General features: G+C 40.3%; 1 protein-coding gene across 1 annotated transcript in view; it reads right to left on the bottom strand.

Moving 5' to 3' along the window:
* The window catches only part of BLTP1 (bridge-like lipid transfer protein family member 1), a gene marked incomplete in the record, with an annotated part of 561,636 nt that overhangs the window by 459,925 nt on the left and 80,877 nt on the right, over nucleotides 1–20,834 (bottom strand). Inside the window, 1 exon segment of the mRNA XM_073603515.1 lies at nucleotides 7,242–7,306. Within this exon segment, the coding sequence (XP_073459616.1) occupies nucleotides 7,242–7,306 (65 nt within the window).

Below are 20,834 nucleotides of genomic sequence, written 5' to 3'. Positions count from 1 at the left end.
TGAGGCTGCATTCATGGCAACGGTGAGGCTGCATTCATGGCAACGGTGAGGCTGCATTCATGGCAACGGTGAGGCTGCATTCATGGCAACGGTGAGGCTGCTTTCATGGCAATGGTGAGGCTGCATTCATAGCAATGGTGAGGCTGCATTCATGGCAATAATTAGGCTGCATTGATGGGCACTGACCCATATTTTGTTTCACAGTTCTTTATTTAAAATTTTAGTTTTTTCCTGAAACTTCCCTCTTAAAGTGAAGGTGCGTGTTATACGCAGATAAATACGGATTATCCAAATAACACACCCGAGCTCATACTTAGAATCTTCACCACACACAGCCACAAAGGCAAGATAATTCTTGTTGGGCAGTGTATTAGTTAATTTGCATTTAATTTTAATGGTTCAAAGAATGTCAGGCAAAATGGTCGGCCCTCACGCATGTTCACTTCATCAAATCTGGCGCTCTTTGAAAAAAGTTTGGACACCCTTGAGCTATGTAATTTATACAGTATCAATTACAAAGACCCATTGCCCACCAAGTTTCTCAGCTGTGAATTTTAAAGGACTGCAGCCTGAAATCTGCCATTTAGTGGTGGCAGTACAGTCTGTACCGTCCAACAAAATTCAATATTTTTCAGATTTAGATTTGGTGTTTTGGCAGATTTTCAGCCCGCAAAAAGCCCGCAGCACTGCCTGCAAACTGAACAAAAATGAGCAACACTATTTATAAGTAGTAGATACTTTTATATGTCCAAGTATGATAAATAATTCTTTAAAAAGAGAAGCAGAAAATACATAACATTATTTACAATTGTACTACATGATACACGTGCCAAAACACAGTACAAAAGAAAAGTAAAACACTTAATAGAGAAGAACAGAAAGTTAGGCTATTAATTAGGAGTATCAATTCCAAGAGACTCTGATCAATTATACATGGAAAATTAAAGCAGACCAGGGCCCACTTGGGACCCTGTCAAACTATCACCAACAAGGAGATGATTGAGTTTTTTTCTCTTAGATTTGATTCTCCTGGGTAGCTATTAGGCCTCATTAAAAGTGTAATCCTAAATTATGTAAGACAAATCTGACAGGTTACATTTAACTTGCAATATTTAGAATTTAATAACATAAAATAGAATGCTTTGAGTCAAATAGTACGTTCTGAGCTGGCATATACAAATTATGCACTCCAAAATGTAATCATCCTTATGTGGCATACCCTTTCATGTCTAGGCACTGCTTTATACAGACCACAGATTAAACTCGTTTGCGCTTTTATACTTAAGAATAATTCTAAGACTAATACTCAAAAGTGTGCAAAGGGCAATCAGCACCACCATGCATTTTGTGCTCCTGGATGCTTTGCACAAATGTTTCCGTACACGTGGCAATTTGATAAGGCAACTTTAAATTCTGCTTGCTGTCAAAACGGCAAAGTCCTTCAAATTCTAAAATGGTAGTTTTGATAGACATAAGGGAATGGAATTGCAATTGAAATCCATGCATTTTTAAGGAAGTTGCGGTGGTGCCGCAGTTATTCCTTGACCTGGAGAAGGCGATACAGAGCTAACAAAAAAAGAACAGAACTGGGCACAAAGAAGCCATATAATGCAGTAACATCTTTAATCAAATGGCACATAAATACACACTAAAGTTAATGCGCTCACAAGTGTAGGGATGGAGGGCGCAAGTTACGTCCTCATGGCTGTGTGACGTTACAGGTGTACAGCCTGGGCAGCCATCGCAAAAGTGTGGGGAGGCTGAGCATGTGGCTGACACACTGAAATACCGGTAAACAGATAGGGGAGGATAATTACAAGCCACTCTCTCTTTCCTTACAACGTACTGAAAATAACAATGGACCATAGGAACGCAATTTGGAGAATGGGGCTTCCCCTTCATCAGCCTCAAGGTTTGAGAAGTGTGTAGTATTAATACCCTAATACCAAATTTTGTATACTTCCGTATGAAATTTTGCGGTTTTGACAAAAGATGGAATTAAAAGTTAGATTGCCCTATCAAATTTCCAAAATCCGCAAACCATCATATTATTTAGAATAAAAAAAATAATGGTTTGTTAGATACTAAATGATATACTGTACAGTACATATATTGTGCGTTTCTCCTTGGAGGTCTATTGTATCTTATTAACCTTCTGGACTTCACATAGTTTGGGATTTGACAGATCTCACTATCCCCACAAGGAATAATTCTGTAGTCTTCAGAAATGGAAGTTAAATACCACAGAGGTCCAGATGCAACTTTATTCCAATAAAAGTCAGTGGGACAATCTAAAGAGCAGCTAACGCGTTCCGAGGGTCCAAAAACAGCCCCTTCCTCAGGGCTTGACAACTGGACTATTAATGTTATTCCCTTTAGTGTGATTATAAGCACATGCCTTGTCAGCAGCTCAGTACATTCACACTGTGTTCAATCAAGCACTGATTAACCACTTGCCTTCTGAGCACTTTCACCGCCTTCCTGCCCAGGCCAATGTTAAGCTTTCAGTGCTCTCGCACTTTGAATGACAATTGCGCAGTCATGCAACACTGTATAAATATTTTGAAGCATATAGAGCTTTATTTTGGTGGTATTTAATGACCACTGGGTTTTTTATTTTTTGCTAAATGAAAAAAGACAGAACATTTTGAAAAAAAAAAAAAAAGTTTTTCTTAGTTTCTGTTATAAAATTTTGTACACAAGTAATTTTTCTCCTTCAATGATGTACGCTGTTGAGGTGGCAATGATGGGCACTGATAGGCACTAATAGGTGGCATTGACAGGCAGCACTGATGGGCACTCTTGGGGCTGCATCAGCATTGGACTTCCTGCTAGGACAGGAGAGCCAGGTAAAGGAGGCGGGTGGCGGCAGGCAGTGGCCTGTAAAAGTAATCAAGCAGCTATGTAGCCACTCAGATCACTTTTACCAGATAGGGAATCGCTGGCTGCAAAGAACGGTACCCGAATCATGGTTGTACCTGCAACCTTGATCCTGGTATATCTACCTTAATATGAGGCCGTATATATACACATATGGCAGTATTGAGGTTGTTAAAATAATAATACCAATTAAAAAAACCTTATGGGTCCAGTGTTATTTTTCCATTTTCCCCAACTGTAGTTCTAAAAGACAGCTAAGCCTGGCCAAAGCATGTTTTTTGTTTTTTTTTTAATCAACCAGCCAATAGGCTGAGTAAAAAAAAAAAAAAAAAAAAAAAAAAAAAAAAAAGATTCCTCTAACCACACAATCAGGGTGGATAGGGAAATCCTCGCTTCTGACAGCGGAAACTCTGCACTGTAAGAATACACTGTCAGCTGCTGATCAAGAAAAATTTTCCAAAAATTCCATTGGACAGAAGTCAATCGTTTGACTCCTTTCGAGTCTGAGCAGCCACCCATAAATCACTTGTCTAACATTGCACTGGGGTTTTTGGTAGCGTTAAAATGAAATCAGTAATTGGCTGAGTTTTTTTTTAATACATGCAAGCAGTTTGCAATCCACCTGATTTAGAAACTGCAAATATTTATACAAAAGTATTGGGTTTAATTGAGCAATGAAGCTTGTTTGAGACAAAGTAATTTCAGAAAGAGAACTCTGCAAAACTCCCCAGGATAAGACCAGTAATCGCATTTACTTTTATCCCAAGGAATGTTAGAAACAGGTTTCTAGAAGCCACACTCCCATATTACAATTTTACTGATGCTTTGAGTGACTACTGCAAATGTCTATGAAGACATATAAAAAAAACATCAATATGTATCTACAAAATACTGAATTCTTGGCTGCTGCCTGCATACTTGGAGTCACATTATAGCAATTGTACAATATGAAGGAGGTGCATCATCTGCATAGGCATAAATCCTTTACAAAACTCTGTACTCTAAATAACAGGATTATGCTCAAGCTATTTTGTTCTTTTCCCTGACAAATTTTTCTCATGACCATGACGGAGGTCAAAACCACAGACAATCACACTAAGTAAACACTTCACACTGGGGATTTACAGTTGTTGTTGTGTAATTCAGAATCAATGAGAGGAACAATATTAACCAAATCCTCATTCCTGTATCAAGATTCAATCTTAACTGGATATGTAGTGTATTTATTTACTTGTCTTTAATCTCAAAACTGTTGGTCTTTTCACAGCAATCAATATTAAACAAACCCAACCACTCAGCATTACAGAGCAAAACAAAATATTACTATATAATTAAAAAAAATAAAGACAATGCCAAGCAACAACACTGATAAATCAGAGCATAGAGGAATTCATTCCTAGATGAACACAGTTAAAACTAATTGAATGGTATCAGCTAGTCTGTTGACACAATAACCCAGGGCCATGGGCAGGATTTCCAGCTGCTGGAGGACTGAAGGACTGATCCGCTAATACAGAAACAGAATCCCAAGCCATGGCCTTGTACAAGATAGCTGGAGCAGTGCAAAGGATAGAAGCATTATGTCTATGCTGAGGTGAAAGACTGATAAAACCTTAGGAAGGAGGGCCTCAGACATAGGACAACCTTGTCATTGCGAAGAATGAGGAACAGCCCCCTACAAAAGAGAGCCACCAACTCATGTATACGTCTGACAGATATGATAGCAACCAAAAAGGCCAATTTGCAGTCATCTAAGTAGAAATTCCTGATGGGTTTGAAGAGTGGTTTTTGTAGGATAGCAAGAACCAAGTTGAGGTCCCAAAGAAGCACAGGGTGCTGTAAGGCCTGATACAAGATGCGCCCTGAGTCTAGGTTTTGTCAAGGGGGAGCTGAAACCTATCCTTTCAGAGCGCTTAAGGCCAATTTCTGATTAAGTACTGATTATAGGAAGGCCATAATGTGAGGCACAGGGTAACCTCTGGGACTGACGTGTCTGTGTTTACACCAGGCAAAGAAAGATTTCTAGGTATGATAAAACATCTTCTGGTAGTGGCTTTTCTTGCCTTTAGCAAGGTAGGAATGACAGACTCGGAGGCCCCTCTGTCTCTTAAGACCATGGCTTCAACAGCCATGCCACTAAAGTTAGCAACTGGGAAGCAGGACAGAATAGAGGGCCCTGAGACAGCAGGTCTGGAATTTTGGGGAAAGCATAGGGGTCGTCACTGTAGTAGTCTATAAATGTTGTTGAGGTAATCCGCTTTCCAGTTGTCCACTCCTGGAATGTGGACCAAAGAGACTAAGTCTCTGTCTATGAGATGATCTGGCCATATGCGCCTAGTGCCCCCTCAATAGGTGATGTACACCTCAACCGTGACTTTGTCTGATTGCATCCGGATTGGATGTCCTTTGTGGGTCCAGTGTTGGAGAGACCTCCTTGTTGCTCTGAGCTCTAGGATGGTAATGGGCAGCTTGGCCTTCACTGAAGACCAGTGGGCATACTTCCTGAAAGGGCATGGCCCTAGACCTGTAGAACACTCTATGGCTAGCTCAGCATGTTACATCACATACCTAGGTGAGTGCCTAATGCTGATACCAGTGCCCAGAGGGCAACATTACAGGCTGGCACCACATCTTTTTGCTGGTGGGGTCAAAGGACAACCCCCAAGGCCGAAGTAAAGGAGTAGCAAATCCAAAAAGTAGAGGAGTGGCAAAAAAAAAAATTAGCTCAGTAGCTCTGCAGCTGGTGAAAAATTGTGTCAATAGGAAAACATTTCAGGAAAAAAAAACAAAAGAGAGAAAAGGTTTCTAAAAAAAAGACACGCAATCCCACAATGAAGTTGGATGAGAATAGGTTTGAACTCAAACTGTGTTAGAGAGGCAAGGATGTGAAAATTCCTTCCACAGTTGTTGGTGTCAATGGGCTCTGTAGATCATTCAAAAAAACTTTCAGATGTGTACATGGATATGAAAAATTGTAGCACACACACACTTATATATAAAGGACAATCAGCGCAAACAAATGCAAGCTGAACACTATAGGTAATCACAAAGCCTATAATAAATCTGTAAAACAATGGTTAGTGCAGCACAATTAATAAAGGAATGAAGTCCATTCCACATAAGAGAACTAAAACATCCAAAATAGTGGAAGACAAGATCCCCCGTGAAGGAAGATGAGATGAAATCCTCCAATGATGTATTTGTGACAAGATCCTCCACCACAAAAGCCAAATGTGCTTACCAGATCAGGTGGACTTCTGTACAACAGAAGGTCATATGCACGTTTAGCCACACAAGGATGATGGTAAATTCCCATAAGTGGCGTTACGTCCTTGCAGGACTTCGTCAGGACCCTCGCTGACAAAGTCCTGCAAGGATGTAACGCTGCATACGGGGGGAGGAGCTTTTGCACGGACGTGACCCGCTGCCATCTCTCTGTGCTCGATCCACAGATCTTGCTGTAATAATTTGCTGGCATTTTACTATTTGCACTTAGTAGCGCTTGTTTTTTATGCCTTTTACTTTTTCAAATAAATCTACGGAGTACACTTAGAGTGTGTCCTTCTATTTTTTTTAAACCTGCCTGAGACGGCTGTATCACCACATTACCTATCACCGCTGGTTTGGAGGTTATCATTGCTGGACTGGAGTTCCGTCTTGCCGGATTTGGTATCTTTTTAGCTGCGCTGGAATTTACCATCATCCCTGTGTGGATAAACGCGTGCATATGACCTTCTGTTGTACAGAGGTCCACCTGATCTGGTAAGCGCATTTGGCTTTTGTGGTGGAGGATCTTGTCACAAATACATCATTGGAGGATTTCATCTCATCTTCCTTCACAAGGGATCTTGTCTTCCACTTTTTTGGACGTTTTAGTTCTCTTCTTATGTGGAATGGACTTCTTTCCTTTATTAATTGCACTGCACTAACCATTGTTTTACACACACACACACACACACACACGTTAAACTGAAGGGATTGGTGTCTTTATTCAACCAACTATCTAAGTATGAAAATAGTTTACTTCTCTCAAGCAAAGTGAAGTTGTTCTCCTAAAAACGCTATTAAAAAACTGAGACTTGAATGCACGGTGAAGGGTTATACTGGACTGGCCTTGAGGAGACTGGACACTGGCAAACAAACCAGTGTTTCAAGGTTCCAAAATACTTCTCCTGTGTCCCATAGGGAACGAAAAAAGAGATTACATACATATAAATATACATACACTCACACACAGCCAAACACTCACTATATACAGTATATAGTTAAGGTGGACCCGGAGGCCATAATTATGTTTTAAATAGAACCAGCACAGTTTCAAAACAGTAGAAATTCTCGATATTACATTAGTACATACGCACCGTGTTGTTTTTGCTTAGGGTTATACATTTTCCACCAACGAAATATAATAAATCCATCTTGAATTCTGCAATAAACAAAAAACAATGGAATGCATTATTATCAGCAGCAAAGATGAGGGAGCACCCAGTAAACATTGATGTTTACTCAGGAACTTGTGTAAAGACCTGAGTAATGTTAAGTATAGGTGTGTAAATGTATAAATAAGTAAAAATGTATAAATAAGTAAAAATTCTTTTTCATTGCCAGTGTTGTAATATACCCATTTATACCTGCGTAAACATGCTTTTAGATAGTAGAAACGCGTATGCGAGTAAACTACTGCACTCAAATGTCTATGGGAATTCACCTCAGTTTGGAAGGTTTTGTCTTACTTCCTGTTGCATCTTTAAAAGCAGAAAGTGAAGTGCAACCTCCCACAATGGTAAAACAACAAAAAAAAGAACCTAGCAGAATCTATTTTTTACTGTATCCAAATAAAAAAAAAAAAAGTTTTTGGCTATCCATACACTTTAAGATGTGTTTGTAATGATTGTAAGTTAACCCCCTTCAGAATCCACGAAGCTCCCGCCATGTCACTTTTTTAATCTTTACAGTGGCTGGACATGAGCGTCCTGGATTCCAAAGGACATATGAATATGTCCTCCCAATCCCATGACCCATGTGCGCCCTCAAGAGTGTACAGTGGCACAACCTGTGATCGCTGTGTCCAGACAGATCACACAGGGAGGTACATGGCAAATTAAACTGGCCTTGTACTATGTGACCAATCACAGCAATTTTACAGACATCAGTTCTGTTTCCTCTTACATCTGTGATTTTACTGTAATTTTACTGTGAAACACCAGTGTAGTCATCTATAGTGACCTGAATGCTAGCTAGAGCAGTGTAAATTGTCACACACCAGTGCAGCCATCCAATGTGTCCTTGATTGCTAACCACACATAGAGGGGAAAAAAAAAAACAAAACAAAAAAAAGCTGAGACGCTGGGTCAGTTTTTAAGCTGACTTGTAAGTGTTTAGTTTTTTGTTTTTTTAAGATCTTTTTTTCCCCCTTTGGGGGAACCATTGATTACCATGTTTTTTAAATGTACTTACATTTATAGATAACTCTTGCATCATACTCCTGACGAGTGGACAGGATCCACGAAACGCGTAGAGTTTTAGGATGTCAAGGTATTTTGGCTTTCAAATTTTATGGCAACTATGCAATTGTTTATGTATATACTACTATGTATTAGTGCAAGATGCATTTATTTTACCAATCGTGTGTTTTTTAGATGTCTTTTATACAGTTTTATCTTCTTAGCAAAATCCTATTATGTACTTGATGATAATGGAATGTTAAATTATGATTGTTTAATAAATATTATTTTCACTACTAATACTTTATATGTACTATTCTTCGTGACATGCCTATTATAAAGTCCCATGACCACTGTTCTTTTTGTTTGTATGCTAACCACACATGTCACAGTTTGACCAGTGCAGCCAGCAACACCTGTCCCGGTATCACCAGTGCAGGCAGCAACATTTGTACCTGATCACTATCATACCAGTACAGTGTCACCAATGCAGCCGACAACATCTGTACCTGATTACTGTCACATTAGTACCTGATCACTGTCACACCAGTATAGTGTCACCAGTGCAGCCAGCAACATCTGTACCAGTGTCACCAGTGCAGGCAGCAACATCTGTACCTGATCACTAGTGAAGGCAGCAACATCTTTACCTGATCACCAGTGCAGATAGCAACATCTGTACCTGATCACTATCATACCAGTAGTGTCACCAATGCAGCTAGCAACATCTGTACCAGTGCAAACAGGGTATCTGGCAACATCTGTACCTGTCCTGATTTCCGTAAAACCAGTACCTGGTCACTCTTACACCAGTACAGTGTCACCAGTGCAGCCAGTAACACCTGTACCAGTGTCACCAGTGCAGCCAGCAACATCTGTACCTGATCACGTCACACTGTGTCACTAGAGCCAGCGTAACCTGATTGCCAGCCAGAACCAGTGTCCTGACCACCTTGTTGAAGAAAAACGCTCAAAAGTGAGGAGGCCTTTCAGAATATAGGCATGACAGATTTGTATTCTGATTATGAATCTGTGGAGAACGGCTGTCCAGTAACAGCCTTTAATTCAGAGGAATCAGGTGTACTGAACAGCAGCAGGCAAGCACCAGCAGAACAGTTCATCCTGATGAAGTGGCGGGTCAGCACCAGCAGCGCATTACATCTGGATAAAAGGGAGTAGCAGGGTTTTACATCAGTCATGAAGGATTAGGGTCCATACTAGTGTCCCAGAGGCACTCTTAAACACTTGCTTACTGGGCACTTAAACCTCCTTCCTGCCCAGGCCAATTGTCAGCTTTCAGCGCTGTCGCTCTTTGAATGACAATTGCGCGGTCATGCTATACTGCACCCATATGACATTTTAATCATTTGTTTCACACAAATAGAGCTTTCTTTTGGTGGTATTTAAGCCCCCTTCGGGGTTTTTATTTTTTGCTAAACAAACAAAAAAAAACTAACATTTTGAAAAAACTAACATTTTGAAAACAAACAAAAAAAAAGCTGAGCCTGCACTCCTCCAATGATCAGACTTGTCCTGACACACCCCTGCTGCACAGCCATTCACTGGCAAGCTCAGTATTTATAATGTTTTTTTTATATCTATACAAAAATGTTTTGCCTTTCATTTCCATTTTAAACTTAATGGGTTGTTTCATAAGGCGATCATTTACAATCACTTTACATGGAAGGATAAGCGGGATATGTATGTCCTTTCTTCCATCCACTAAAGTCACTACAGTGGAAATCCACAGAACACACGGTCTGGTCCAAAAACCTAACAGCATACATAACTACAATCAATTCATGGGAGGTGTAGATTTAAACAACCAAATGATCTATCTTGCAACCAGAAGATCCATTCACTGGTATGAAAAAGAAGCCACCTACCTGTTCTAATTGGCCATTTACAACTACATCATCCACAGAGTTGCAGAAAGACATGGCTCCTTCCTAAACTACCAAGAAGAGATTATAACAGCCTTTATTTACCAGCAAGGTTCTGCACGTGAAAACCTTTGTTCTGATGCAGTCAGCAGACTGCATGAGAGACACTTCCCTGATAGTATCCCTCCTCCCAAAAGAAGCCAAAGAACCCCCAAAAAATGTTGTGTATGCACCAAAGATGGTAGAAGATGTGACATGTGTTACCATTGTCACCAATGTCCCTCAAAACCTGGCCTCTAAGTAGATTGATTCTGTCGCTACCATACTTCACTACAATATTAGTGAAGGTATGGTTAAGGTGTTTCTGCTATGTCTAACTACCTGCAATTTGCCTGTATCTGATGACCTGTGTACCGACCATTTGCCTGTTTTCTCAACCACATTTCTGCCTGCTGGACCAGCCACTTGCCTGCTGCCTGAACTAACCTTGGCCTGTTATTTGACCATGTTTCTGTCTGTCACTTGGACTTATATTTTGCCTGCATACTGACCAGGTCTCTGCCTGCTGTCTGAACTGACCTTGGTCTGGTAATTGATCACTGCTGCCTGGACAGATTCTTTACCTGCATATAACCACATTGCTGCCTTCTGGCTGACGTAAACCCAGCCTGTTTATCGACCAAGGCTTCATGCACACGGATGTAAATAGATATGAAATATGCGTAGGGTAAAAAAACACAACAATATCCCTGTGACAGGGAAGTTGTTTGGGGGGGGCATACAGCCGGCCACAGAAGTCCCTTCTGTGGAAATTCAGCATCTCCATTTGTTCTGGTGATCATTGTCACAGGAACAGAAAGTAAAGTAAAATCCAAAATTTTACAGTTGTCTTCAAAACATGAGGTGAGAGTATTATTATCAATGGGGACACCTGCTCCAGTGCCAAATGCCTAAGGGAGTCACCAGCAATTTAGGAGCTGCCCTCTCTCTTGTTGTTGTCCTCATTAGCGGAAGTGAAATACATTTCCCAATCGGCTACAGAAATTAAAAAAAGGAAAAAAAAGTTTTGGCTTTATATATATTTTAACCAATTTCTTATGTGTGATAATAGTTGTGTTACAAGCAAGCAGAAGGTAAATAGGACTGTCTATGAAGAGCACAATATTACAGGTGCTTATTAGATAAGCACCTGAATGACGACAACATACAGGGATATACAATGTAATACTGACATATAATCACACACATAGGTTGGACTTGATGGACTTGTGTCTTTTTTCAACCTCACCTACTATGTAACTGTCGTGTTCTATGATGTCAATTGTTCAGAAAGATGAAGTTACTTTCTTAAAGTGGAACTTTAGTCAGAAAATTAAGCCATGTTAGATCACTTCAGACTGGCCCCTTTTGCAGTTATAGCTACTGTATTTAAAACAATTAAAAATAAGTGTCTTTACTGTTTAACCCCTTCCCGTTCGCACTATAGACGAATGACAGCTACAGCGCAGACCTACATTGCCAGGAGGGCGTCAATAGGCATCCTCCCCTTTGCTCACTCCCCACGAGCGCGCATTGAGAAAAATCTGTGATGGCTGTGTCGCTTGGACACAGCCAATCACAGATCGCGGTAAATGGCCAATCACAGCAGCCATTTAGCACGCGATCGGCGTGTCCAATGAGAGATGATCTCACATGTGAGATCATCTCTCATTGACAGCTCTCCCTCCTCACACAGAGACCGCATGTGATAAGGGAGAGCATCCTGTGCTGCAGATTCAGTGATTGTGAGCAATTTCACGATCACATACAGTGCCAACACCAGTGCCCAATCAGTGCCAAACATTGTCACAGTGCCCATCAGTGTCCATCTGTGCCATCAATCAGCGCCAATCAGTGCCCATCTGTGCCATCCGTGCCAATCTGTGTCATCAGGGTACATCTGTGCCATCAGTCATCAGTGCCCATCTGTGCCGCCTCATCAGTGCCCATCTGTGCCACCTCATCAGTGCCCATCTGTGCCACCTCATCAGTGCCCATCTGTGCCACCTCATCAGTGCCCATCTGTGCCACCTCATCAGTGCCCATCTGTGCCATCAATCAGTGCTCATCTGTGCCACCTCATCAGTGCACATCTGTGCCGCCTCATCAGTGCCCATCTGTGGAAAACTTTGTGTAAAAAAAAAAAATGTGTTTTAATTTTTTTTTTTTACACATTTTCCAACAACTTCTGGTAAAAAAATGAACTGTTCAAAAGACTCATTATGCCCCATAGATTATACATTGGGGTGTTAGCTTTCCAGATGCTCCAGGGCCTTCAAAAGTGTAATAGGTAGTCAACAAGTTAGATGTGTAATTTATGCTCCTAGAACACCTGATGGTGCTCCCTGCATGTTGGGCCTCTCTATGTGGCCAGGCAGTGAAAAAGTCCACACATGTGGTATTGCCATACTCAGGAGGAGTAGCAGAATGTATTTTGGGGTGTCATTTGTGGTCTGTACATGCCATGTTAGAGAAATAACCTATTACAATGACAATTTTGTGAAAAAAAAAAAATCTTCATTTTGCAAAGAATTGTGGGAAAAAATTACAACTTCAAAAAACTCACCATGCCTCTTACTAAATACCTTAGAATGTCTACTTTCTAAAAAGGGGTCATTTGGGGTGGTATTTGTACTTTCCTGGCTTGTTAGGATCAATGTACGTGATCAATTTTTTGCACCATAGCTTGTAGACTCTCTAACTTTCACACAGACCAAATAATATTCACTAATTTGGGTAATTTTTACCAAAGATATGTAGCAGTATAAATTGTGGCCAACATTTATGAAGAAAAATTAATCATTTGCAAAATGAAATCACAGAAACAAAAAAAATGCATTTTTTTCAAAATTTTTGCTCTTTTTTCATTTATAGCGCAAAAAATAAAGAACCCAGAAGTGATCAAATACCACCAAAAGAAAGCTCTATTTGTATGAAAAAAAGGACAAAAAATTCATTTGGGTACAGTGTTGCATGACTGTGTAATTGTCATTCAAAATATGAGAGCACTGAAAGCTGAAAATTGGTCTGGGCAGGAGGGGGGGTTTAACCTCCCTGGCGGTATGATTATTTCATATTTTTGAAGCTGAAAGCGGTACCATTATTTTGCATGGAAATTTGGCGTTTCATATTATAGGCCTGTAATTCTTAGAATAACACACTCAAATCTGTTTAGTAGTCTAGTAGTAGTAGTCTAGTAGACATCCCGGGTATGATAAAGTTTGAAACATTAAATCATAAATTATAATATGATAAATAACTATAAATAATTATACCAAATAATAATATAATAATAATAAAAATTATTCAATAATGTAATCAAATCAAAAACACTGAAATTTGCTCAGTTGCAGAATTGTCGCTGTCATTACTTTAGTGTTTGAGGACGGATCTCCCCACGAATCACTATCGCTCAATTCTGCGAGTGATTCTAATTTATTATTGCTGTTTTCTAGCTGGTCTAAAACCACTTTTGATGTAAAGTGACGGTTTTGGTTGCTATGGACAATCTCCAGTTTCCAGGCAGAAAGAACAGTATACTGTATATAATATAAAACTGCATGCAGGCCACTGGAGAAACCACTAGGGACAAAAGGGAAGTGAAATAATTTCATACTGTAAAGTAATCTGTAAGATTACAGCATACTGTATGTATAGTGTGTGTTTCACTTTTTGAATTTGGTGCCGTTCTCTGTTCCCGTGCGTCGCAACGCTTGCAGGGAACAGAGCTCGGCTCCGTGATGAATCGAGCAGAGGACGAGCCGCTCACACTGCGGGGAGACATTGCAAGGTCCAGGGGACAAGGTAAGTAAGCTCTTCCTGGATCCTGCGATGCGATCCCGAGTCTGGCTCGGGGTTACCGCTTTTGGTTCTGAAATTCCAACCCGAGCCAGGCTCCACACATGCTCTCAATTTTTAGGCACTGCTGAGTTGGTAGAGGCCGATCTGCTGACTGCCTTAAAGTGGTGGTAAAGGCGCAAGGTTTTTTCACCTTCATGCATTCTATAATACTTAGCTGAGCACCCTCTTCATCCAGCGATATCCACGAGAGCCTTGCCTATCCGGGGACTCGCACTGCTGACTGGATTTTGGCAGCGGCTGGAGCCACTGGCTCTCGCTGCTGTCAATCACAGCCATTGAGTCAATCATGAGAGGGAGGGGGCAGAACGGGGCCGAGCCACGTCTCTGTGTGTGACTGGACACAGATCCATGGCTCGGGAGCGTGCCTGCTTGGGTGCCCCTAGAGAAAGCGGCTTGCTGTGGAGGCACCAAGTAAGAGGAAGGAGCCAGGAGTGCCAGCATGTGTGCTAGAAGGGGAGGAGATCCAGGCTGCTCTGTGCAAAACCATTACACAGAGCTGGCAAGTATAACATGTTTGTTATTAAAAAAAAAACAATAAAAACAAAAACAAGGCTTAAATATCGCTTTAAAGCGGAATTAAACTCTCCTATCCTTTACAGCCAAAAACGTTGCTTCTGTTTATTCTGCAACTGCCATGGTGCTGTACATGCGATCAGTTATGATACCAGCCATTTGATGCTTTGACAGTTTGGCTAAGGACACAAGCAAATGTGACAGTTAGCAATCCTGACATTCTAGGAATGTAACTTTTTTGAAATGGTTAAGTTTATGGGTTTAGTTATGCTTTATGATTTACTGCTGTTCAGGGGCTCCGGGCTTCAGCAAAATGGCAGTGAAGAAACAGGAGCAATGCTGAAGGCAATATATAGCACACGCTAATTTTGGTAGTAGGATTAGTAATGTGGAATGTATGCTCCTTGCTAAAGAACATTATTTTTTTATCAAGTTGTTATGGGTTAAGATCCGCTTTAATATATAAAATGTCAAATGTTTCCCTGGCTCCATGATGAGATCTAGTTAAAATAAATGGCTCTAGTGATGTCATTGTGGTCACTATCACTTTAATTATGTCTTGGGAAGTGATGAACCACAACAGTGATCAGCAGGATAGTCTGATGACAATAAATGCAGCAGTTGGAATGACATCATTGGGACATGGATAGGTGTCAAAGGAATCTGAACAGGAATACGCAGATAAAGTCCAAACAGGCTAATGAGTTTGCCTCCTAACTTAAAATGTTTGACCCACTTTATCAATTAAATATTGAGGCCACTGTTTGTTCAAAACGGACAGTACTAATTTACTGCCTAAGAATATTCACTGATGGATTCTAAGAACGGCAAAGCCAATAAATCAGTATTGTACATTTTAATTTCAGAGCAATAGGATTATATAATCTTACCATTATGTTACTAAATAAAGCAGAATTGGGCAAACTGCCTACCTGGCTATGCTCCAAGTAAAAACAAAAAAACTAAAGCTGTCAAGAAACTAGACGCACAAAAATTTAATTACTCAAAGACACAACAACATTTTGCTAGTAACACAACGATTTCTTAGCTTAATGGTTGATTATATTTTACCATAAGAAAGTACAGAATGGGCTATAGGGTATAAAGATGAAACACGGGTACTTCTCGTTTCCAGAGACACTAGAATATTCATTTGAAAATGTATGTCATGAACCGTGGGTGGATCATTTCACATTTCAATTCTATGCTCTTGGAACCATAGGTTTGTGAAACCTGCCCCCAGACTTAAGCCTCATATACACAATCCGATTGTTGGCCAACCGAGCATCTGATTTTTGTCCAAAAGGCGTGTGCCAGGAACTTGTCTTGCATACTAATGCCCTGTACACGCAGTCGGACATTGATCGGACATTCCGACAACAAAATCCATGGATTTTTTCCGACGGATGTTGGCTCAAACTTGCCTTGCATACACACGGTCACACAAAGTTTCGGAAAATCCGATCGTTCTGAACGCAGTGACGTAAAACACATACGTTGGGACTATGAACAGGGCAGTAGCCAATAGCTTTCGTCTCTTAATTTATTCTGAGCATGCGTGGCACTTTTCGCGTCGGATTTGTGTACACACGATCGGAATTTCCGACAACGGATTTTGTTGTCGGAAAATTTTATAGCAAGCTCTCAAACTTTGTGTGTCGGAAATTCCGATGGAAAATGTGTGATTGAGCCCACACATGGTCGGAATTTCCGACAACAAGGTCCTATCACACATTTTCCATCGGAAAAATCCGACCGTGTGTACAGGGCTTAACAGTACACAATTGTCGGCCAACAAACATGAACATAGTGATGTACTATGAGGAATTTCAGCTCTTGAGCGCCACCCTTTGGGCCCCTTCTGCTAATTTATTGTGTTTGGTGAGCATTGATTCCGAGCATGCGTGTTTGTACTTTTGACTTGTGTGACGGACTTGTGTACTGACGATACAAAAATCAGACAACAAACCGCTGTCCGCCAAAAACTTACTACCCTACCATCCAACATTTGTTGGCCGAAAGTTGGACAACAATTGCCAGAAGGAGCGTACTAACGGTCAGATTTTAGGACAACAGTCTGTCAACAGTCAATCCCCTGCCAACAATCCTTGTGTACAAGGCTTTAAACATGGCAAAAGAGTGCATACTTGGACTTTACAGAAACGTTTGACACAGTTTCCCACACATGGCAATTTAGTAATTTAAAGTCAATAGGCTTGGTAAATCTAGTTTCTAAATGAACAGAAAAGACTGTACTCAGAGACCAGTGATTAACGTTTCATACTCTGAATGGTTTAGGCCCCTTTCACACATGCTGTCTGATCATGTCCGCCTGTCCGTTTTTTTTAGGTGGACCCGATCGGACACTCCATTCACCTCTATGGAGCGGCGGATGTCCGCTGACATAAACTATATAGATTTTGGGATTAAAAGTACCATTCCTGTGATTGCAGATGACACCAAGTAGTGGAATAATGTCTTTACAGGATGTCTCAAACTTGAAAGCTGAAATGAATGCACTGTGATTGTTAGCTGGACAGCAAAGAAGGTTTAAAGGCTAGGTTCACCTTTATAAATTAAATAATAAATACAAGTTTTTGGAGTAAAAAATGTGCATTAATTTTTTTTTTTTTACAGGAATCCCAGATCAATCACAAGTACAATGTCAGGCTCCCGCAGACTCTTGCTCTAATTCTCTTCCCGTACTTCTGTACAGACTGTCAACTGGAAGAGGAATCAATGGACTACAATTGCATGGATTATCGCCCTTGTAGTCCATTGAGGACTACAAGTCTGTCTGCCACTTTGTAAGATGGGACTGGTAGGTCATTCATTTACAGATCCCTGTGAGTGAATGATGTGGTTGTTGGAATGGAGCCCCACACAGCTGTGCAAATTATAAATGTGACAGCAGCTTCAGGGTAGAGGATTTGGCATGCGGGATGAAAACTGTCTGCAAAGGGCTCACATCCCTCTCTCTGCAGGACAAAGGCAGACTCTGCAGGGTTACACCTCCTTTTCTCTCCTGATCTCAGCTGAGTGGGCAGAAGCAGAGAGTGGGGCAGGAAGAGGAATCAGAGCATGCAGCTCCAGCTAAAGCATTCCACCATGTCTGTAACAGAGCCGGGAATAATTGGCTTGCACCCCTTTTGTTTAATAGGGAGCAGCATCCACTCCATTTTCTCAGCTTAAAAAGTGGTGCAGTCATATAATAACTTATAATAAACCACGCTAGTCATGTTAACACTTCATGTGGTAAACGAATACAGATTTACCATTGTTAAATCATATTACAATTATAATATTATACTATATGTAATATCATTCAACAATGTAACATATAATACATTGGAGTGGCAACACCTAGTGTATTCAGCAAAGGGTAATTCTGCATTATCTATTTTTTTTTAATAATTTTTTATTGCAAGTTGAAATAAAAAGACAATACAATATATAATATAGCAAATTTCAGAAATATTGTCGTGGCAACCAATAAACCACACCTTCCTTAAGCATGTAGCTCGCTGAATATCATTTAGTTTAACCATCAGCATATTTCAAGCATGCATATAACCTGCATTGTCTTCTGCTTAAGATGCAAACCTTTTCCTCCTTCCCTCTCTCCTATTCTCCCTCAAAAGGGAGTAAGAGGAAGAAGGGCCAACAAAAAAGGTAAAATAAAAATTGGGGGTGGGGGGGGGGGGTAAGGGGAGGGGACCTGCAAAAAACAAATATAACTAACAGAAATTTTAAAAAAATGGATAAATGAATAAATAATAACAAATACGTCATATTCAGTTAACAACCAGAATTTAAACATTTTAAAGTAGCAGTAATTAATATTCCATCAGATGACAAAACACATGATCTATTTCTCAGACTTACTTTACTGATCTGAAATGATCTAATTGACCAATTAAGGGTTAATACCTGTGAGGGTATAAATTCAGTAACCAAAATGTTGGAAATCGAGTTTCCTGAGGACGACCAATGAGGTGGAAACGCGTTGAAGCTATACCTGCTTCATCGTGACGTAACTTCTGCCGACATCATCTTTGGATGGGGACCAGAGTAGCACTTCTGACTATGGAAGTGGGATACCGGCTTCCATTACCAACCAATGCTGTATACACCAGGTGACGGGTTAAATCGGCACTCTATAAAGTGAGTGTATTTTAAACCTTTTATTTAATAAATGTACCAAGCGGTTTTACACTATGAGCTTCTTTGCGGTCATCATTTCCCTCTGAGTGGTATTACTGGGCTATCAAAGTCAAGCTAAGCAAATTCAAGAGGAACTGGATTTTAAAGGGGACATGCTCCACAAGCGCATTGACCATACTAGTGATATTTAGTCATGTGCATTTGGTGAGTGCAAATCCCTGTGGGGAACTATATGCACAAGTGCAACAAAGCACCAAGTTTTCAAGAGTTTACACTGGGAATTTTTTTTTTTATGGGTCTTTTATGTTATTATATTGATGTGAAGTTGTTTATATTGTGTCACTGAATGTGAAACATAGTTTTTGTATGAGCATTTGATTACCACATGAAGTGTTTACGTGACTAGCGCAGTTTATTATAAATCATTAGTCAAGTTGTGTTACAAATTGGTGCACATTTTAGCTACAGCTGTCACTATCTAAGTTAATGATTTTGTATGAGCACTATTCAGCACGTGTCCTAGGCACGAAACAATTTTTATTTTTTCTTCATTGTGCCGGCATTTAGCCTGCACCACTCCTTCATAATTCCCCCCATTGAGGAGAATTTATCAAAACTAGAGCAGATAGAACCTGGAACATGTGTGCATAGCAACCAATCAGCTTCTAGTTTTCTTTTTTTATTTATTTTTTTTATTTTTTGTTGAGCCAATCCACTTTTTATTTTATGTTATAACCACAACACAAAGGGTCAATTTATTAAAGATTTAAAAAATTTGGTTGTAGTTTGGTGAATATTTACCCAAGTTTTTAAATATTCACTCTTTTTTTTTTGGCAACTTTCTCGTTCAAGTAGTTTTTTATTGGTAATTAACAAGCATCAGTTACAGGCTTTTCAATACAAGGTATTGTGTACATATTACGTTGTATGCATCTTAAACAATTTGGAATAACAATAACATAAGAAGGATAAGAGTTTACAAACATTATATACTCTGTCAAGTAGTTCAAGATCTATAAAAACTGAACATGCGAACATTAGAAGGGATTAAACTCCCTAGTTTAATCACTTTATAACACTGGTGATAATAAGCCTGAGGTCGGTCTCGAAAGAACCGTCGAGACCAACTTAACAAAGAAAAAAAAAAATAGCGACAGAGTATAGCACCCAATATTATCAGGAGTAAGTAATGTGGGAAGTTAAGAGGGAGTGAGGAGTATAGAGAGAAGGAGAACTGAGTGGAAAAAGAAAAGGAAAGCTGGGAAGAGGTGGCGGGGCGGCCGGAGCGCACGGGCACCAGTGTAGTTCCCAAAAAAAAAAAGAAGAAAAAAAAAAAAAACATAATTAGTTATTAGAAGTAATTTACGGTTCCAGTAGATTCATATCGATGTCTGGGGGCAAGAAGTGTTCTATCCACGGTTGCCAAATTCGGAAGTGCTGTGGGATTTTATCTAGTATTGTTGCTTCAATTTTACTGTGTATCATTGCCTGGGTAATCCTGTTTTTCATTTCAATTATATTAAGTGTTGGTGTCTTCCAAGCTTTGGCTATCGTTTGCTTGGCTGCTGTAAAGAGATGGAGGAGGAGGCGGCGCTGAGCGCTGGTGTAGTCTTGAGGTATAAGGTTAAGTAGAGCTGTAGCTGGGTTAGGTTCTAGGGTAACTTGGTGGAGAGTAGAAGCCATCTGGAATGTCGTTGCCCAGAAACATTGCACTAATGGACATGTCCACCAGATGTGGACGTGAGTTCCTTTTTCTTTGCAACCCCTGAAACAGGTCTGGGGATAGTCAGGTAGGAATTTGGCGATTCTGGATGGAACCAGGTACCATCGCATGAGCACTTTGTAATTTGCTTGTGAGGCAACAACATTTTGAGATGAATTTTTCGTATTGGTCCATATGGAGGACCAGTCTTCTGCTTCTAGGTCAATGTTTAAGTCTTTAGACCATTGTTGTGCGTAGGTGGGGAGACTTGTGGGTGGTGTAGTAAGGTGAGTGTAAAGGCGAGAGATGATACCTGGTGCGTGCGGGTCTGTAGCGCACATATTCTCG

Source organism: Aquarana catesbeiana, linkage group LG01, assembly GCF_042186555.1.
Source record: "Aquarana catesbeiana isolate 2022-GZ linkage group LG01, ASM4218655v1, whole genome shotgun sequence".
NCBI lineage: Eukaryota > Metazoa > Chordata > Amphibia > Anura > Ranidae > Aquarana > Aquarana catesbeiana.
This window is presented reverse-complemented; position numbering and strand designations above follow the sequence as displayed.